Source organism: Sminthopsis crassicaudata, chromosome 1, assembly GCF_048593235.1.
Source record: "Sminthopsis crassicaudata isolate SCR6 chromosome 1, ASM4859323v1, whole genome shotgun sequence".
Classification (NCBI taxonomy): Eukaryota; Metazoa; Chordata; class Mammalia; order Dasyuromorphia; family Dasyuridae; genus Sminthopsis; species Sminthopsis crassicaudata.
Window position 1 is genome coordinate 469,049,763 of NC_133617.1, and position 21,828 is coordinate 469,071,590.

General features: G+C 33.4%; 1 protein-coding gene across 2 annotated transcripts in view; it reads left to right on the forward strand.

Moving 5' to 3' along the window:
• Positions 1-21,828, forward strand: part of IQCK (IQ motif containing K) — a 134,954-nt gene that overhangs the window by 65,160 nt on the left and 47,966 nt on the right. For both annotated transcript variants that reach the window (XM_074280936.1, XM_074280937.1), the window contains one exon: positions 4,885-4,969. In XM_074280936.1, coding sequence (XP_074137037.1) covers positions 4,885-4,969 — 85 coding nt within the window. The remainder of the gene's footprint in view (positions 1-4,884; positions 4,970-21,828) is intronic.

Below are 21,828 nucleotides of genomic sequence, written 5' to 3' on the forward strand. Positions count from 1 at the left end.
AAATACTGATGAGATCTAAATAAGGGGTACCTAAATGAAATTAGGTTTAATTGAGTCTAGTGGCAAGTTCAGGGTACAGGGAGTCAAATAGAGCTCCCCTGCAACCCCTTTCTTTGGATTTAGCATAAGGCTACAGAGTTAAATGAGGTCTAGTAGCTGTGCAAGAGTCCTCCGTAAAGGAATTTATAGACTTGAAAATCTAGATTGATAAAAGAGGCTTATTATGGGGTTTGTAAGTAAGGTTAAAGGATGTTAGGTAAAGAGAGGAAGACACCAGAGCCAGGGTGGTTCCGGGGGGGCAGGAATCCTTTGACATGGCAGGCATAAGGATGGCTTGTTTGGGACCTCTGCAAAGAGAGGACTTCAGCTTGGCTCTTTTATAATAGAGGGCTTTGCCTGCAAGCTGAAGGGGCTTGTGGGTAGAGTCCCAGGTTAGCTCCAGACTGGGCTTCAGCCAGGGTTAGAATTTCAATTGAATTCAATGGGTTTCTGGACTGAGCCAGATAACAAAGATGAAAACTGTTTGTGCTTAGGATGGAGTCCCTTCCCTGAGGCAGGGTCCAAGGAGGTTTTCTTTTTTTTAAGAGTTTTTAAGAGGGTTTCCTCATCTGTACCAAGTTGAAAAACAAGTCATGAGTGAGTGCAATGGCTATACAGTATTTTTATTTGTGAAAATACATGAAAGATGAAAATTATTAATTTTAATTATAAATAGTCGTAGTATAATTGTGAAAAAAAAGTAAAAGCTTAGTTGATTATTGATTTGGGATGTTGTAGAAGATAACTCCCCCCACCCCCACCCCAGATATTGATTTTCATTGTGGTTTTGATTGGAAGTTAGAAGGAAACAATCTCAACTACTTACCTATATACAAAATTGCATAGAATCAGGATCCTGGAAGGTTTTCCCCCTACTTTTTTTCTCTTTAAGATTTTGAATGGAAATCCTTTACTTGACCTAGAGCTAGACAGAGAAGATTTAATCTAAGCTGATTCTTTTCTAATACAATATATATGGTATGGCATTCTTCCTCTGAATACTATAGATCATTGGATTCAGCATTTACTAAGCATTAGCTCTTGCACAGGTACCATTAAGTTAAAAATCTGTCAAGACTAGATAGCTCAATAGTGTTTCATTCAGAAATCAAAGCCCATCCTTTTGATATTATTGATTTTTCTAGTCAGTACCTGTTTTATTTACATTTGGAAATAGTTTCAAGATTCAAGTGTTCAAAAATGGATTAATGCCACTAAAATAGTTTTTGTGGAAACATGTTCAGCAGTGAAATTGTATGACCATGTAAGTATTTTTGGTTTGGAATTGTCAGTTTTAATTTTTTATCTAGAGTTAGCTGCCTTCTGTCTTGACTGTGATATATTCGTAGTCCTCTGCCCCCCCCCCAATCTTTTTCACTGTCAATGGGTTGCTTTGCTCATATTCTATTTTTATTTGACCTGAAGCCAGTTGCAAATATTCCAAAGGACAAAACCAGCACTGGCATGACTTCTACTCCTTCAAGCCAGCTTGCTGAAATGATGGGTAATTGTTAGTGACTACTTTACTGAAGATTGAATCCTTTCTATTTTGCTTGATTTACATTGACATTACCATATTTATTCTTAGTTCATAAACTAGACAGCTCTCCATTATTTAATCATGAAAGCAGTGTTGTCAACAATGGTAACTTTGCATTACTAATTAAAAGTCTCTTAAAAATTTCATTTTGCTTTATCTTATGAGGCAAAAGACTTCAGTGTTTTATTACTAGTGGAAGCCCTTCAGCTAATGTAATTTATGGGTTGCAGAATTAGAAGTTCTTATTCTTTTTTAAATTTCATGAAACAATAATACTTTTGCCCTCTGTAAATGATCAGATATCCAAAAATATTTTAAACAAGAAAACTGGAAGTCTCAGGGAAAAAAAGTAGTAACAGTTCTTTTTGTCAAACTAATTGTTCAGTCTTAAAAATTTTTCTTCATTTATATACTAGCAAATATTAGCAGAGTTAAAAATGAATGGTTTCATATAGATAGCATTTAGGGGTTTGATTTTTTTTTTTGAGAGTCAGGATGGTGAATGGAATAGGAGCTAGATGTGGGATCCAGGGAAATGCTGGCTTCAGATTCTGCCTTCTGTTTTTCAACAGGGTCATAGATTTAGAGTCGAAAGGACCTTGGCAAAAATCTTGTCTGATTTCCTTATAATAGGTGAGGAACTTGATGCTCAGGTGGGTTAAGTGATTTACCCAACAATTTACTATTAATATAGTAAATTTATCTTCTATATTGTCTCCCCTATTAGACTGTGATCTTGAAAGCAGGGACTATCTTTTACCTTTGTATCTCCAATGCTTGGCACATAGTAGGCATTTAACAGATGCTTGTTGAATGACTGACTGTTTGGGAGAAATTAGATTTCAACTTAATTTCCAATCCAGTTATTTTCCCACCACAATATACAAAGCTAGAGGACTGACTAGATTTGTAGAGAAAAGATAAAGTGATGGAAGACTTCCATTTTCAAATCTACTAGAATGACAAAAAAGGGAGAAATCATAAAAGGGAGATCTGACTTTAGAATATAGAAGAATTTTGTTTTTGTTTTTATTTTTGACACAAAAGTAGAGGTAGAATTTGAATTGAGGTCCCCTGATTCCAAATCAAACAGTTTTCTGAATGTATCCTGTTTGATTTTTGACATAAAAGGACATTTGCAATGCTGAACATAATGTGAATTTCCAAAGAATTGCAACAGTCTCCAAAGTGTGTGCTAGACTTACAAAAAGAGTGTCCATTCTATCTCGGGAACGAAGAGGGAACTGCAATTAGGGAGAAGCAACCAATTGCAGTGGGGTTTAGTGGAGAACTAGCTGAAGGCAATGGTGAGAAAACAACCTATGGGATAAGTATCACTAGATATCATTGGCCACTGACATCAATAGCTTAGCAGAGAAGCTGGAAATGGCAACTTTAGGATAGCCAGATGTTCCAGCTGTGACCAGCACTAGGAATATGAGTTGAGCAGCCTAGAATATTCTCCTCAGTAGTTATATAGGAAACTCCCACTATGCATATGATAAGATTTTTATTATTATTTACTCTGCCATTCTATTTAATTAAATATCTGAGTTTTAAGTTAAATTATTATAGTTTTTGGATAACAAATTTACATTAACTTATATTAAAATTGGAATTAAATTAAAATGTCAAAAAAATGAAATAGCAGCCTCAAACTAAGGATAGGAGATATGATTTTCAATAGATACTAATTTACAGTGTGCCCTGTTCTTAGGTATAGCTTACCCAGATTATATTACCAAGAAAATTCTTAATGAGGGAAAACAAAGGAAGAGAAGGCAAGACTAAAACTAGGAAATTTTCTTTTCCCTTTAGCTAAAATTAGACTTTGGAAAGAGCTTATTTCATTTCCAGCAAATGATGGGTCTTCACAGAAGTGTAGGAAAACATGCATAGTGGTGGTCATGGTAGATGATAACATTTAACTGAGAAAATAAGCTTTTAATAGCTTGCTTCTGTTTTACTTCTTACACCTTCTTACACGCGCTTTTTCTAGCCTCTCCTTTCTCCCTCCCCCTATAATGGTCTGTGGAATGGACCTTTGCATATGGTAGGCCATCTTTGTAAGTGGGTAGAAGTGAGAAAGGAAGAGGGAAGAATTAAGTATAGTAGATTATTTTAAATGTGCATCACTTTTCTAAAAGAAGTAGCAGAAACCTCACCACTCATTTTAAAATGATTTGACTAATCATAGACATCAAGTACTAATAAGACAGACACACTCACACACACAGAGCATTTACTGAAAATGGACCAGATAACTTTTTTTGATTTCTGTGATTCTATAATGGACCAAATTGAATATGCAAATTATATATTATTTAATTCTTGAAAAATTCAAAGTTAAATGGAAAAAAAATCACCTGCTCAAAATATGTGCATAATCCAGGAGTTAACAATTCCTTTGATCAGCTTAACAGGGTCTTTGTTTTGTTTTTGGTCAAAGTCTGTCTTATAACTGGGATGCATTGAAATCACTTGCTTGTGCATCTGTTGTGGCAGATCCCATGTTTAATTGTATTTTCTGAATGCAATTTGCTTTTGGTAATTGGAATCATTTCTTTCTCTCTCTCTACATCAAATAGTCACAGTCATTTTTGGATATATGTTCTTGTATTCTTGAATGAAATTTAATGTTACAGATTTTAATTTAATACTTTATTAAGTCAAATATAGAGCAGCATTTCAATGAAAGATGCCTTTGTAAGTCTTTTATAACAAAACCCAGGAGAAAACTGTAATTTTAAAATATTTTATGGCTCCTGAGAAATATAAAAGCTAAGATAAATACCCTTGTGAGTTAGCACTATTAGCTAACAGAGCATTTGAGATACTTCATTGCTTATTAAAGTGTAGAAATGGATCTTAACTTATAAATATGTAAAAATTTAAATCACTTCATCAAAAAAATATCCAAACTATTATATACAGACAGTTCTATTATCTACTTAATTAATTTTCCTTCAATAGAATTTTAGAGTGAATTTGGAGTCCTTCTGGTTTCAATAAAGATACTTCTAGAATGAAACTTCTAGAAAAGTAAGTTTCATTTGATTCTTGAATTTTATCTATATATGTAAATGGCAGTAATCTTGCTCAGATAGCAAAATAAGAAAATAGGTTTTTAGCTTCATGAATTCTCTTAAAAACACACTGTAGTGACAAAAGCTTACCACTTTTCATTAAAAAATGGCAGTTTGTGAAAAATGGATAAGGACTTTTATTGAGAATGACAATTATACTGTCAAAGATATTTCAGGGGATGAAGGGCAAATGGGAATGAAACAATTTTCATTTTTTAGTCCTAGGCCCCCAATTCCTCTCTCTCTCCTGCTATCAGAAGAAGAAGCAACCCTCATCATCCAGTCATTCTGGAGAGGCTATCTGGTAAGACTAATGTGTAATTACCATATTTGGTTTGATGTTGAATTCTTGTGACTCAGAAAGCACATGATAAAACTTTTAAATAAATTCTATAGATAGAGATTACATAAATAACACCTAGATCTCCAGAGATCCCTGCTAAATAGTTGTGATTCTATGAAAAATAAATTTTGAAGAGCTATTCATACATCTTTTCAAAATATATTTTTATTTCATTTAAAGTACCTCTAAATTTATAGTTTAATCAATTAAAATATGTAGAATGTGCTAAAATTAGTATAATAATATTTTTCTATCTCCCGGGTTATTTTTTCAAATTGAAGAGTAAATACTATCAATTTGCCATGTAAATTTTGGTTGCTATTCTGATCTTTTTTAGAGCAGTAGAAGTCTGCCTAAGTTTGACAGATGTTCATGAGACTAGTTCATTATGAAAGATTAGTTTAACATAAATCAGTATAGAGAAAGTCTATATGAATAGATATATAATTTGACTATGTCACCACAGAACCAGTTGATAAGAATTTTCTTCCCTCTCTTCTTTTAGAGGATGCTTTCATATACACTTCAGAGTTGTCATGGGAAAATTGAATGGATAGGAATTCTAGTTCTAGCCCTAACCAATAAATCATAGTAACATAGATTAGGCTTAGAATAGTACAAAGAAACCTTTAAGATCATCTAGTCCAACTCCCTTATCTTACAGATTAAGAAGATGGTTCCCAGAGATCATTTATCTCAGAGAGGATGAATAGCCCTCTTTCTGTAATACCACACTGAAATTTTATTGGGTACATCCTTTGTTCAAGGTATTCTGCAAGATATTAAGGATACAGAGAAATATGAGCTTTGCTCCCTGACCTTGAAGAATTTATAGTATATTTGGGGAAAAAAAACCATAAATTGACACAAGGATGACTAACAGTTTAAATAATGAGTATGATTCAGGTCATATAGCACCATGATGTTGACAGGCTATTTTTAAAGTAGATAGCACAAGTATCATTAAGCATCCCCATTTTACAAAAGTAGAATCTGTACCTTGGTCAAGTGAAGTGACTTGTGTGTGCAAAAGTATCCCTGTTTTACAGAGGAATCTGAGGTGCAGATAAGTGAAATGGCTTATAGACACATGGTTGATTTCTATCAGAAGTGGGATTGTAATGAAGATTGCCTGGTTGTCCTAAACCAATCTCCACTAAACTACATGGAATTTGGAGAAAGATTGCCTAGTGACAGTAGTCAGGAAAGTTTCACTGAACAAGTGGCACCATAGGCAAGCCTTGGAAGGAAGAGGATTTAGAGAAATGAAAAAGGTGGGAGGGTGGGTGGTTCCAACAGCAAACTTACTAGCAAGAAAGAAAAGTGATATGAACAGAATCACACAAACACAGTGGGATCTGGGAGGGACTCAATCAGCAGACCAATTTATCTAGAAAATTTATGTAAAGAAGCTGTTGGAGACATTGTTAGACGAATGGTTTTAGAACTCAAATGACTTGAATGTCAGACTGTTGGAAGATAAACTTTATCTTTTAGTTATTGGGCAGAGTACTTTCCTGGTACATTCTCTCCTCATCAGTCTGTATATAAAATGGTTTTTTTTTTAAATGACTTTTTATTTACAAGATATATGCATGGGCAATTTTTCAGCATTGACCCTTGCAAAACCTTCTGTTCCAACTTTTCCCCTTCTTCCCTCCACCCCCTCCCCTAGATGGCAGGTAGATCCATACATGCTAAATATGTTAAAGTATATGTTGAATACCATATATATATATGTATATATTTATATATGTGTATATATATATACACATATACACATCCATACAGTTATTTTGCTACACAAGAAAAATGGGATTTAAAAATAAGGTAAAAATAACCTGAGAAGAAAATCAAAAATGCAAACAGACAAAAACAGGAGTGGAAATGCTATGTTGTGTTTCACACTCATTTCCCATAGTTCTTTCGCTGGGTATAGCTGGTTCTCTTCATTATTGAACAATTGGAACTGATTTGGTTCATCTCATTGTTGAAGAGAGCCACGTCCATCAGAATTGATCATCATATAGTATTGTTGTTGAAGTATATAAGGATCTCCTAGTCCTGCTCATTTCACTTAGCATCAGTTCATGTAAGTCCAGGCCTTTCTGAAATCATCCTGTTGGTCATTTTTTACAGAACAATAATATTCCATAATATTCATGTGCCACAACTTATTCAGCCATTCTCCAATTGATGGGCATCCACTCAGTTTCCAGTTTCTGGCCACTACAAAGAAGGCTGCCACAAATATAAAATGTGGTTTTAAAAGCAGTTTTATCATAGCACTTTGCAAAGGCTTGGAAGATTGTTCAGTGATAATGGTGAAGAGTCATCATTGTATTCCTTTTATTTCTGGTAAAGGCTTTGAATTTTTAATGTACTTTTCCTAGTATAGTACTGTTAGGATTTTTACAAGGTGCTAAGTCACTGGAATGAATAGAAACAATTGATTTGCTCTTACAAGGAGATATTATGGGCCAAAACTTGAAACAAGGTACTGAGTGGAATTGAGGAGATTGATTAAATCTAATTTAGCATTGATTTAATCCTACAACAAATAATGGTTCCCTAGTGATAAAATGATTGGTGTATACTCAGTGTGCACCATATAAGCAAGAAACTCTCAGGGCCAAAGATACAGAAGCCCACAATCCCACACTCTTGGAGGCAGAGTCAAGATTTCATTCCCATGTCTACCTTTGTGCTGGCTAGAAGCTTTGGATTCAGAGGGAGCTAGAGATTGAAGCTGGCTGGAGACATTCTGACAGGAAAAGATTCAAGACTTTGAAGGGCACAATATTGAACTGAACTAAAACTAAGGCTGGCTCCAGAAGCTCCCCAAGAGATCTGCCCCCAGAGAATGATAGCAATCTAGAGACAATAGATCATTACATTTTGGCGCCCAATGTGGGGCAAAGATTTTTGCTTATCCTGACTCTGTCTGATTCTGAGCACTTCAGGGAGCTAGCCTGGACTTTACATAGTACATTCATCTTTTTTATCTGATACAAGTAATCTTCAGTTATTCATAACAGTGACCTTATACCAACCAGTTACTTAGCCTTTCTATTCTTCTAGACTTTGAGAGATTACTTAAAGGCATCAGATTGCTTTTGCATCCAGAAATCCAGTGTCCTAACTTGTCTCACATGAAACCATTTAAACTGATTATAAAGTATATTTTAGCCAATGCATTAACAGAAATATCACAGTATGTGAAAGACTGTTTTGAGTGAATGCTTTATTGTAGTTCTGATTTTATAATTAACCTTGCTAATATATTCTAGATATTTATTTATTACTGGAAAACCCCAAAAGGGACAAGAAGAGTTGGTTGGACATGCCTGAAAATAACTGAACAACAATATATATTAAATTCAAATATGACTCTCATAATGCTCAGCAGTTTAAAATTCTTTTAAATCTCTTGTAAGGAAGAAGAGATATGTCTACTGAATAATGTTGTCCAGATGTAAATGCCTTTGAAAACTTATAGATCCTAATTAATTATATTATGGGTATCCACACTCAGGTCATAGAGAAGGAAAATCAAGGAAAAATAAAAAAGATAACTTTCCTTTTCCTTCTCTATGACCTGAATGTGGACACTCATAATAAGATTAATTAGGATCTATAATTTTTCTCACTTCTCTACTCTAAATTGTTGTGCAAATTAGAGAACTAGAGATTTACATTAACTTTCATATGTTGACTTGCCAATAACATCTTACTTAATCAGCTCTTGTCATTTTTTCTAAAAGTTGATACCTTGGTTGAAGTATCAAAGTTTAAAAGATTAATGTTTGACATTAAACAATTTACCAAAGAATTAATATGTTCAATATATTTTATTCATTAAAAAGAATAACTAGGAGACGTCGAGCACCCTAAAAGAAAAGTAAAAATACATGAAACTAATTGGCCCATTGGGGTTCACAAACTGAACTGCATGGAATGTAGAGAAAGATTGAAGGAAGAGGACTTAGAGAAATGAAAAAGATGGGAGGGCACTTTTCTTGTATTAGCCCAAAAAGAAGAAACACAGTTTTCTGGGGGATCTTCCAGATTAAGGATGAATCAATTTCCAGTCCTATACTGTTATGAGCACTGAATGAGGAGTCAGAGAAATGGGGTCCAAATCTCAGTTGTGTGAGGAACAAAGGAGATGATGTATGCTTTTTTACAAACCTTAGAGATTTATCAATATCTATCTGTCTATCAGCTATTATTATTTTGTAGGTTACTTTATAGAAGTTGTTATTTCTTGCTGGTGTGATTTACAGTATGTCTATTGTGGCTGATCAGCCACATGAACTTAGAATTCTCTGCCACAGGACAGACACAAATAGTCTGACTAACTCTGCATCTTAGATTAATAAAGTTTACACTTTTTGTTGTTGTTTAGACATCTGATTTTTTTTGTTCTTGGGTGGGACCAAAACCCATCTTTGTTTTGCATTTGTAAAAAACCGATAGTCTTCATTGAATCTAAATGAAGATTCATCAGTTTTATAATTGCATTAGAAAAATGCATTTTTGTGTAGTCTGGGATTTGAGAGAGAAAACTTCTGAAGCTAAGAATGGTGATTTAAAAAAAATAATAAATCACCCTTTTACCCATTTGTTAAAAGAACTTGTATGTCCCTTAAGGGAAAGTTGCCACACTATTAGGAAGAACTAATCCTAAAAATGAGTTTAGTGATGACTTACAGTAGGAGCAGATCTTTTATAGGGGAAATATAACCTGGGGTGGGGAGGGTGACATCATAACTTGACTTTTTGATTGGATACAGTAAAAGTAGAGTTTCTAAATATCTCTACCAGGGGTGGGACTGCAACAGAAAGTTCACTTGAACAAAAGAACAAAAGAGCCAAACTCATTTAAAGCTGAGATAGACTTCCAGACTTTATATTGTAATTCAGGTTCTCTGTCAAAGCCCATCTAGCTACCTAGGACCTCATCACTAGGACTGTTTTGTTGACATCTTTGTATGTACATATTTGTATGTATGTATATGTATAGATACAACTACCTATCCATAGTGAAAAAAAAAAAAAAAAAAAAGAACTTGTATGTGCTTTAATTAGTTGTGTGTTTGGAGAGAGATGATAGCTCATTTCTAGTCGTAGGTGTTGATTTAGGACATTTTATGCTATCCCCAGAAGAACTACAGAAATATTTCCCAGCTTTTCATGCCAGGTAAAACCCATAGGTTTTAAATTAAGCTCATGGCTTAATTTCCAAGGATCCCTGATTTTCCTTTTTTCAGAACAGTTAAGGAAAAAACAAGACTAAAATTGCTTGGTTATAGCTATCAATTTATCCTCTTTTTTCTTTTTTACTCTATTGATTAAAAAAAAAAGAAAAGTGTATTCATTTTAAAAGGCAAGAGCAATTGTATTTATTGTGTTTGTTATTCGTTTTACTGCCTTGCTATTGTCAGTGTTCTTTCAGTTCTGTTTTTTTCCCAGCAATTTTTTCTGCTTTATTTACATTGAAACTTTATTTGGGTTTACTTGTAGTGCTATTCTTAGAGCATTTGAATTCCCTTTTACTGTCATGAAAAGCACTGATACATCAAATTAAAGAGAGCTCTTCTCAGAGCTCAGAAGACCTGGTTAAGTGCTACTAACTCTATGACCCAGGCTAAATGATGCAACCCTTTTGGAGACACAGACAGCCAGACTTCCTATACCAATGAAATCGAAAGTCTAAATATAAGAGGATAACAATGACAATAATAATAATAATGACAACTCATGTTTGTAGTATTGAGGTTTACAACATACTTTGTTCATAATAATCTTGTGTGGTGGGGTAATACAGGTTTTGTTGTCCCCATTTTATAAATAAGCAAACAAACTCAAAGGGACAAAATTAATGATTCCCCCAGTTTTAGCTGGCATTGAGCCAAGTCTCCTTCTTGGAAATAAAGTATTGTTTCCACTCCATCAGACTGTTGAATTACAAATCCCTAAAAATTCCCTGTCACTGTAGTCCCTAGTGGGGCGAGGTGTAGTCGAGCAACTAGAATGCTGGACTTAGAGTTAGTAAGACTTGAGTTTGAATCTAAATCAAATGCTTATTAATTATGTGACATGTAACAAGTACTTAATCTCTCTGAAATTGTTGGTTCATCTTAAAAGTTTTTATGATGGAGAGTTGTTATGAAGATTAAATGAGATAATGTATGTAAAGTACTTTATAATTCTTAAAGCGTTATTTAAATATGAGATAATACTATTTCCCAAACAGAATCATGATGCTTTCTTTCCTTCTCATTTTCCTTGCTTGGTTTTAAGATCCATTTTAGAAACATGGAGGCTTATGGGAAACTGAGAACATATCTTGAAAATTTTATCATGTTGCGGAGGGAGCAGTAATTTGTATAAAATTACAAAGAGCAGAATTGGGAGTCAGTAGAATAGTAGAATAGGTAGAAGTTACAGAGAATCTTATTTTGCTTTGTAATAAGGAGGAACTTTATAACACTACCATGGAAATCAGATTTCATCCTCCCCAAGGAACTCCTGCCACATTCTTGAAGTAATCTATGAGAAGGGAGATAGGTATGGTTGAGGGGGGAGATTTCCCATAGATTGCTTGAGGGGGAGGAAGAAAAGTGAATTTTCCCAATGATATGGTATCTCAATTGTGGTTAGGATAGAACTGTACTGAAGGGCCTGTGTTGACTTAGAAAGGATGAAGATGGAAGCTTGCAGGATAGAAGGAGGGAGTGGGGAAATGTTAAGGAATAAAATTAGGTGTGATTGGGTTTGACACAAGCCCCATGATTGGCTATCATTTGGAGGTTGAAATGTGATCAGTGTTCCTACTGATTAATTACTTACCTCCTTGGGTCAGCCGTGCCCCATGGAAATCTGGCCAGTTTCTTTGAAGTTTATCTGATTCAATTAATTTTACCAAATATTTATTAATAAGTGCTTGCTGTATGAGTGCTTACTAAGTATAAAGCATAAAACACTTAGCACCATCATTCTTTATGGATATGAAGACAAGATAAAGGAAAGCTCTTTGAGTAGATGGCCTATATTTTGAAGACCACTGCTCTTTACATGGATAAAATAGCCATTATTCTTTACAATATGATGTGAGGGGCATGGATGGACCACTATGTCTAAGATATCTCTCCCACTGACTCTAGACAACTAGAGTGAAATTCATTCTAGTTGAGTCAGATAATTTGAAAGTTGGACATGATTATAGGAATGATTTATTTTTACTCATACCTTAGCAAGAAACTTTCTCTATGATATCTTTCCTAATAAGTCAAACAACCTCTACTTGAAGATCTTTAGTGATGGTTAACTCACTACTTTGCAAGGTAGCTCATTATTAAACACTTTGATCATTCCCTTGTGTATAAGCATTGTGCCTCCCCTATTTTAAATTATGAACAAGAATTTATTTATTAGTAAAAAGGAGGCCCAGAAAGAATGGTCCCTAGGACAAATAAGTTTTTATGGACTGGAGAGAGAAAGAAAAAGTTTTGTATATGAATTAATTCCTTTGAATGAAATTAATTACTTCCTTTGGATTCTTGTAGGATGAGGGTAATGGGCAGCAATGGGACAATTCAGAGATAAGAGGAGCCCAGATAGCAATGATTATAGTCATATGAGGGTGATGGTGGTGTGAAAGACAATGAGTTCTAAATAAATTTCATTCCCCAATTTTGTCTAGATAGGAAATAGAGTAATGAATGTATAATTAATGGCAGACTTACAGTACTGTGTCTAGTTGAAAGATTATGTATAAACTAAGCTTTTTATCACCTTGAAAGAGCAAGAAATATACCAAAGAAAGTAAAATAAGAGCACTCTCAAAAATAGATAGGAATTCATCATAATAACATCACTAAAAGAACCCAGTGTGGAAACTGAAAAAAAAATAAATGAATGAACACACTAAAAAATGGGACCCAATATTATAAATACTAGGAAGTAAAATAAAGTAAAGCAAAAGCCATAATATAAAGACATAATAACTACAAGAAGAATCCATTCTCAAACTATCAATTCAATATTAGAATGTTGATAAATTAAATAAGAATAGAGATTCCTTTTCTTTTTTATTTTTTTCTTTCTTTTTTTTTTTTTTTTTCTGAGGCAGTTGGGATTAAGTGACTTGCCCAGAATCACACAGCTAGGAAGTGTTAAGTGTCTGAGATTAGATTTGAACCCAGGTCCTCCTGACTTCAGGGCTGGTGCTCTATCCACTGCGCCACCTAGCTGTCCCTAAGAATAAAAATTCTTAAATAAGAATTCAAAAAGATAAAAATGAACAATTTAGACAATGGAAAATCTCTAACAAAATGAATTCTTTGAAAAAAAAAGAGGTCAGTTAATTCAAAAGTCTATCCGATACTATCAGAATACTATCAGAACAAAATAAAAGGGCAAGATTGGCATAATAATAAAAATCTCTACAAGCCAAAGCATCTAACCTTCAATATAAAATGTGATAAGATACTTTAAGAATTGTCTACAAGGAAAATACAACCTAAACATTTTAAAGACCATACTTCAAGAAATTTTACAAAAAGTTCCCTAGTCTGTATCCCAAAAAGATCATAAAAAAGGGAAAAGAACCCATATGTGCAAAAATGTTCATAGCAGCCCTTTTTGTAGTGGCAAGGAACTAGAAACTAAATAGATGCTTATCAGCTAGAGAATGGCTAAATAAATTATGGTATATGAATGTAATGGAATATTATTTTTGTATATGAAATGATGAGCAGGCTGATTTCAGAAAAAGCCTGGAAAGACTTTCATGAACTGATGATGCAAAATAAAGTGAGTTTTACTTAGAGAACATCTAAATATAGGATTTTCTTTATTTTTGTTGTTGATTGTTTGCTTTTTTTCCTTTCTCTTTTTTTCCCTTTTGATCTGATTTTTCTTGCACAGCATGATAAATGTGGAAATATGTTTAGAAGAATTGCATATGTTTAACCTGTATTGGATTGTGCTCTGTCTAGGGGAGGGGAGGAAAGAGAGAGGGAAAGATAAAAATTTGAAACCCAAGATTTTTCAAGGGTGGATGTTGAAAACTCTCTGTATAATGCATGTATTTTGAAATATGAAAAGCTAATATTTAAAAAATCCCCAGAAGTACTGGAAAGATAGGGCAAATTATGGATTTAAAATCAATTGCTCATAGAAAGGAACTTCAAGTTCAATTTACCCCAAAATATTGTGATCAGAGAGGCAGAGATAAATAGATAAATAGATGATACAGTTAAAAAAAACCCCAACAGCATTATTTGTTAAGTTCTGTTCTAAGCTCTGGGCATCCAAAGAAAGGCAAAAACAAAAACAAAAAACCCTAGTCTCTGCACCCAGACAGCTTACAATATAATGGGGGATATAAAGTAATAAAAACAATATACCAACAAAACATATACAGAATAAATTGGAGTTAATAAATAGTAATATTCAGAGGGATGGGAACATTTCAGAAGATGAAATTTAAACTGGACATGAAAGAAGCCAGGAGCCATCAAGAACAAATCTGTGAATTGTAAATATCTTACTGTCTTGTCTTCAGAACCTAACAACACTTACTATAGATCTAGCATGGAAGAAACTTTAGAAGTTACGGAATCCATCCCTTCTAAGTACAAGGAAGTGGAAATTGAGTTAGAGTAACTTACTCAAGATCACATCTCTAGTAGATGTTTAGAAAGGACCAAGCAAGATTTCTAAGAATAGAAATGGTGATAATTATTTTCTAAAATCTTGAATCTTGAGAGCTATTGAGAAAACTTATTTATGGATGAAGCTCCTAAGGATAGGGGTAGAGAAGGTATCAAACCCAAGGCACTTAAAGGAGAGAAGGGAGAACGAAAGAACTAAATTAATTTTTCCCAAGTGTTATGAATTAAGTGAGATTAAGAAGGATGAGATTTTCTAGAACTTTGGGTTCAAGTCTTGCTTCCCACACATATTGACCCTGAGCAAATCACTCACCCTTGGGTATGCCCAGGCAACTCTAAAATTTTGGGTTGCAGAGAAGGTACCAACTTTGATAGAAGCAGCTTTCTTTCTAAGATTTTTAATATCACTGAAATCACAATTTAAATCTCTAATCTTATCCTATGCTTAGAGTATTATTAAGAGAAAAAATAATATTTATGGATAAATCTCATGAAGGGTGAATAGGATTCATTTTAAAGTTTGAAAGGGATGGAAAAGGTGAAAGAATAAATAGTGGAAACTTGGAGAAGGAGGGGCCCATTGAGTTGTAGGAATGAGGACTCCAGATTCAAGGTAGTCTTATAGAATGGCTACAAGAAGTAAGTAGCATACCCTGGATTTGGTTCAGGATCATCTCATTTTGGATCTAGATATCTTTTGAAAATGCCATACTGCTTCATTTGTAAATTAATGTTTCTAGGCCTGGGGATTCACAAGATTTAAATGTAGAAGGAAAGAATGAGGAGCTTCCAGATGAATAAGAGATAGTAAAAGGATGGGAAGGAAGAGACAGAAACAGAGACAGAGACAGAAAGGTTCATTTGAGTATTAAAAAATGCACAGAACAAAATGGAAGCAAGGCTAGAATGTTAGTTAATAACAATTTATTTTATTTATCAGTTTGCTGTATGCCAGGCACTGTGCTAAGCACTGGGGATTTACAAAGAAAGCCAAAAGATAGTCCCTGCTCTGAAGGAACTCACAATCTAATGGGAGAGACAACATGCAAATTACTATGCGCTAACAAATTATATGAAGAATTAAGTTAATCAACAGAATCATAGAGAAGCAGGTCAGCTTTGAAAATTACATATTGAATTTATTATCTATTTGAAAAGAAAAGCAAAAATAGAGATTTTCAATTATATAATTCTTTCTCCCCCATCCCAGTCCTACTATGTGTTAGGCACTGTACTAGGGGCTGGGGACAAAAATAAAAAATGAAACATTCCTTATGTGTAAGACTCTTAACAGTGGAGATGACAAGTACATATATCATTTTAAATATTTTTAAATATTTTAAAATACAAAAAAGTAAAAATTGTGGTATATAAATTGAATAGAATGTGATTGTGCTATTAAGAATGATAAATATGAAGTATTTAGAGAAACAAAAGAAGCTGTTCATAAACTTGTCAGAGAGAGGAATACAGAACCAAAGAAACAATATTATGATGAATACAATAATGTAAATGTAAATAAATCCAACATTCACAGACAACAGATTTTAGATGGCATACAGGAGCATTCAATATTGGTGCTGAATGGCCAAGCTTAAAATGAATGTCCTTATTTTCTTATAAGAGTGGTAGACAATATGAGCATAAAATTCTATATGTTCTCAAGTAAAATCAGTGTAGTAGATGTTTTTATTAAACTTTTTTAAGGGAAGAAACTGCAGGGGGCAGGGGAGAATTATTGGGAAGTAAATTGTTGGGTCAAAATATCAACTAAAACAATGGTATGTTCTGTTCAGATCCTTAATATTTTTCTTTCTTTATAATATATATATATATATATATATATATACATATACATATATATATATAAAATAGAGTTTTCAAACATTTCTTTCTATTTGCATAAAAAGCTTTTTGAAAGAAAATTGTAAAACTTTTCAGAAAATTTTCAGAATTATTGCATTGGCTACATTTACTTATATATTAAAAAGAATTTGAAATTTAAAACATCCATTATTTTCTGCCCTGCAGACTGCTAATATTGATTTCAAACTTAAAACTGACATGTTCAAATAATAGCCTGCATTGTGAGGAAGTTGATTATTACTTTGCTTTTACTTCTTCAGTTACATTTTGAAAGATAAGAAATAACACACGGCAAACAGTTTCTTGAATATGAACAACTGTTTGATTTCATAAGCAGAGTCTAACTAGTTTTACAGTATGTATTAGTCTGACTATATTAGAAAAGTTGGATTTGTTTCTCTAGAGTCCTAAATTTCATGGCTAAAATGCCATCAGTTTTATGTGAGAACCTCTGGATGAGGAAAGATGGTGGGTATTTGGTTTATTTAGATTTGATTTAGTTTTGTTTTTATTCAAAAAACACTTTCCTCCTTTGCTGAGATGGATTATGTAATTTGGTAGATGAAAACTCTCACAAAGATATATTACAGGAAGCCCAGAATTATGAATTGAGCTTTCAACAGGAAGAAAGAAATGACATTTAAATATCGATGAGAAAAAAAAAGGAACATAGCAATAGCAACAACAATAAAAAAAAGACTTTCAGATAAAACCAAGAAATGTTTTATATTTTCTTCAATTTTTCTTTCTTCCTCCCTTCCTCTCTCTCTTTTTCTTTCTCTCTCTTTTCTTTTTTTCTTTCTCTTTTTTCTTTTTCTCTTTCTTTCTCTTTCTTTCTCTTTTTTCTCTTTCTTTCTCTCTTCTTGATTTCTTTCTTTCATTCTCTTTCTCTCCCTCCCTCCCTCCCTCCCTCCCTCCCTCCCTCCCTCCCTCCCTTCCTTCCTTCCTTCCTTCCTTCCTTCCTTCCTTCCTTCCTTCCTTCCTTCCTTCCTTCCTTCCTTCCTTCCTTCCTTCCTTCCTTCCTTCCTTCCTTCCTTCCTTCCTTCCTCCTTGTAGTTAGAGTATTTTAATGGGTTGATAAAGATAAAGAGGAGTTGTTCTTATATGTGGTTAGCCCTAAAAATTTTCTTATAAATTCCATTTTAAATTTCTGTAGATAATATAAAATATTTAGGAGTCTGCCTGCCAAGACAAAATCAGGAACTATATGAACATAATTACAAAACACTTTCTACACAAAGTAAGTCCTAATCAGTTAGAAGAAAATCAAATACTCATGGGTAGGTTGAGCTAATATAAAACTTTTCTTATATAGCATACATATGGTGAGGTGTTGATTACATAATCTTGCAGGTAATATTATACATACTGAATTGTGAATCCTTCTACAATGAAACTATTCATAAATCTAGAAATGTAATAAGAAAACAAAAGACTTTTTCTCTCTATTTCTCTTTCTCTGTCTTTTTCTCTAGTTTTTGTCTCTCTCCCTATCTCTGCTGTCTCTTTGTCTCTCCTCTGCATATATGTATATATGCAGACATATGTGTATACTTTTTAATACAAATAGTTTCTTTACTAGAATGCCCTGTATAAGAATTGACTCTGCAATTACATATGTTTAGAACTCATGATTTAACATTAAATGACTTAACAATCATTTATTTGAGCTAATTAGAGTTTGGGGCTAGTTAAACTACAAGTTTTCTTTCTGTGCTACATTTTTATTTTTAAAGTCAGTTAATCGAGAAATATTTATTAAGTGACTTTTATGTGCCACGTACTCTGCTAAACAAAAAAAGGCAACAGACAGTTCTGCCCTCAAGGAAGTCATAGTCTAATGGACTAATAGCAAACAAACAAAAAATTACATACAAGCTATACAAATGATAAATAAGAAATAATTAAATCAAGGAAGGCACTAGAATTAAGAGAGGTCAGGAAAGACTTCCTGTAGAAGATAGGATTTTAGTTGGGGCTTAAAGAAAGCAAGGAAAGACAATAGGCAGAAATGAGAAGCATGAACTATATAAGAGTCAGTTATTATTTTAAAGCTACCAAGCAGAATCACAAGTCTTAGATTGCTGATTGAACTATATATAAATATAACTGTATTGAATATATATATATATACATATATGTGTGTGTGTGTATATATATATATATATATATATATATATATATATATATATATATTCTGAATGCAACAATCAACAAATTTCATTATACAAAGAACAAATAAAAAATATCGGAATCTGTGGACTTATGAACAGTTTTTAAAGTATATATTAAATTTGACAAGAAAGTAAATGTATTCTTTTCTAAGCTATGCATTTTAAAGGTTTCATTGATGCCTTTTTTATTCCCCAGATGAGTTTCTTGTCACTACCTACTAACTCATTCCTCCAATAGAAACTTCCTATCCCTTGCAATAAGTTTTTCGTTGTGGTGATAGTTTTTTTGGTTGTTGCAACAAATTTGTTATTTTTCAATCACCACCAACTTTTCATGAACTTATTTGGGGTTTTCTTCTCAAAGATATTGGAGTGGTTTGCCATTTCCTTCTCCAGCTCATTTTACAGGTGAGGGAACAGCAGCAATCAGGATGGAGTGACTTGCCCAAGGTTCCACAGTTAGTAAGTGTCTGAGGCCAGATTTGAACTCAGGAAGATGGATCTTCCTGACTCCAAGCTGTAAACTCTATCCACTGTACCACCTAAGTACTCTTGTAACAAGGTATATTCAAGCAAAACAAATCAACATACTATTCATCTTTGAAAAAGTGTGCCTCATTGTATTCTTCTACTTAGGGGTAAAGATGTCTCGAAAGAAGTATGTAAAACCATATATTTATAAGAAAAGCTCTAATAATTTATTTTGATTCTAATACCATCTTTAAGCATATTGATCTTGAAATTAATGAAATAGAAAAATCCCTAACTGCATAGAAACTATTTCATTAATCAAATTTAGACAGCTTCTTCAAAGAGTCAATCCTCTAAATTGTTTCAGCAATTAGGGCAAACATTTTGCAAAAGAATCATAGAACAGGAGAAACTGAGCAATATTTTAAATTAGATAAATTAAAAAAATTTATCTGGAGAATTTTACTTCACAAATATCCTTCTCTTTATGTTTACACTTGAGTAACATAAGTTTTAATTTTTGTTACAGTGAACCATTTCCATAACAAGAAATAATACTAGAAATAAACAGAGCATAACCCTAGTATAACCATGGTGGTACTTTGAGTATTTAAAAGCCATTATCAATGGCACTTGATGGTGTTTACAGTGAATAAGAATTTAAATTTATTTTGGAATTAGAAGGATAGAAGAGAGACCATTCATGAAGTTCAATCCCAAATGAAAATATTACAGTTGAAAAGACTGTTGAAGTAATGGATCCAAACTTGCATATTTAGTTAGGGGTAAAATAGATACCAAAATCTAGGCCTCCTATCTCCTGGTCCAGTGATCCTTCCACCATATCACATGTTTTTACTAGAGATTTTCTTTATTTTTCATATTTCATCATATAACTGATATGTACTGGCAGGTGCTGAAGTGATGAACTTTGCCTACAAAAGTCAGACGTTGTATTGCACAAAAGGAATGTTAAAAACGAGACATCATATCAAGTGACATCCAATTGCATGGTCTATATTGCACATGTCCCTAGGCAATCACATAGCTATTTGTTATATACTTTGCATACTTTATGAGCAAACTATTCACACTACAGCTTTTATGAGCTGGTGTATAGAGGATTTAGTTTTATCCACAAATAGAAATGGCAATGCAGTAGTCAATTCATGTTCACATCCTGCTTTATAAATGCAATTTCAATCATATTGTCTACCAAGTTTCCCCATAGATGGAAAATTCCATTTTTTTAAAAGCTCTATTTTTGTCTGCCTTAGATATTTTGAGATTTGATTTCTAATTATATTGATCAATCATATATTTGAAATCTGTTTCAAGAATTTTACAACATGTAGAAAGTGTTCATAAACTATTAACATAAAACATGTATGCATGGTCTAAATAGAGAGATAGATGGATATTATTTAATAGATAAATGGATAGACAGATAAAAATATAATGATGATGCTAGATAGAGAGATTAGATAGTATTGTTAATTAGCCTGGCTGAAGACTAATATTTCCTATGTAAATAAATGTTTTAAAGACATTTACTTCTATGCCAAACTGGTATGTGACATCAGAATGACATTCCCTGGTGGGTCCTGTCAACTTAGAATAGATTCAGGTATAGGTCTATGAATGCTGTGTATCTGGAGTGTAGCGCAGTGTATCTAGAGAGTCTTATTTCACAACTATATTTATTAATCCTCTTTATCTTTACATTTGAGTGACATTAGTTTTGACAAAAAAAGCTACTTCCATAACTCTAATTTTCTGTTTCTCTAAAGATACAATGTTCTCTGGGAGCAGATCTCTTGGGGAGCTTCTGGAAGCAGCCTTAGTTTCAGTTCAGTTCAATAATCCCAAAATGCAGCCAGGAGTTAAAGTACTTTACTGTCTCATTCCAAATCTTATCTCCTTCACTTGGGGATCAGCTAGTTTTCTGGAGGCTTTCCTCTCTCCTTGATTCCCCCATAGCTCTTGCTGCTAGTCCTTTGTCTCTTGCAGCTTCAGTCTCTAGCTCCTTCTGAATCCAAAGCCTCCAGCCAGTACAAAGGTTGAAAATGGAATGAAATCTTGACTCCTCCTCCCAGAGTGTGGGCTTTTATATGCTGTCTAAAGGTGTGAGTCTAATATGTGGACCAATGAGCGAACTCCTTTAAAGGTGTAAACTTCTTTAAAGGTATGAACCAAGTGCATAAGTACCTTGTAAGAATCCTAACATCTCCCCTTTTCTTTTGATTTACAACATAGGATGATTATGACCTTGAAATAGGTATACACAAATCCATCAATATGGGAGGTATTACACATAATTACATAAATTACATAAGCACATAGTAACATAAACACAAGGAACATATCCATAAGTCCTAGAAATAGTCCAAAAGGAATCCATTGTCCATTAATTCATGTGTCAGGAATCCAATAATTCCTGTAAGTTTTGAAGTCCTGCAATAGTCTCATCAACAATTTTTCATCTCAAGGAATCCAATGATCCCTGCTGATTTTCAAGTCCTTCAACAGTCTTTATCATCAGCCATGCTCTTTCAGTGTCAGATGTTTCTTAGATCTTCTCCTTTGTTTTGAGGTTTTTCTCTTTTTCTGTCTTTCTCTGATAGAC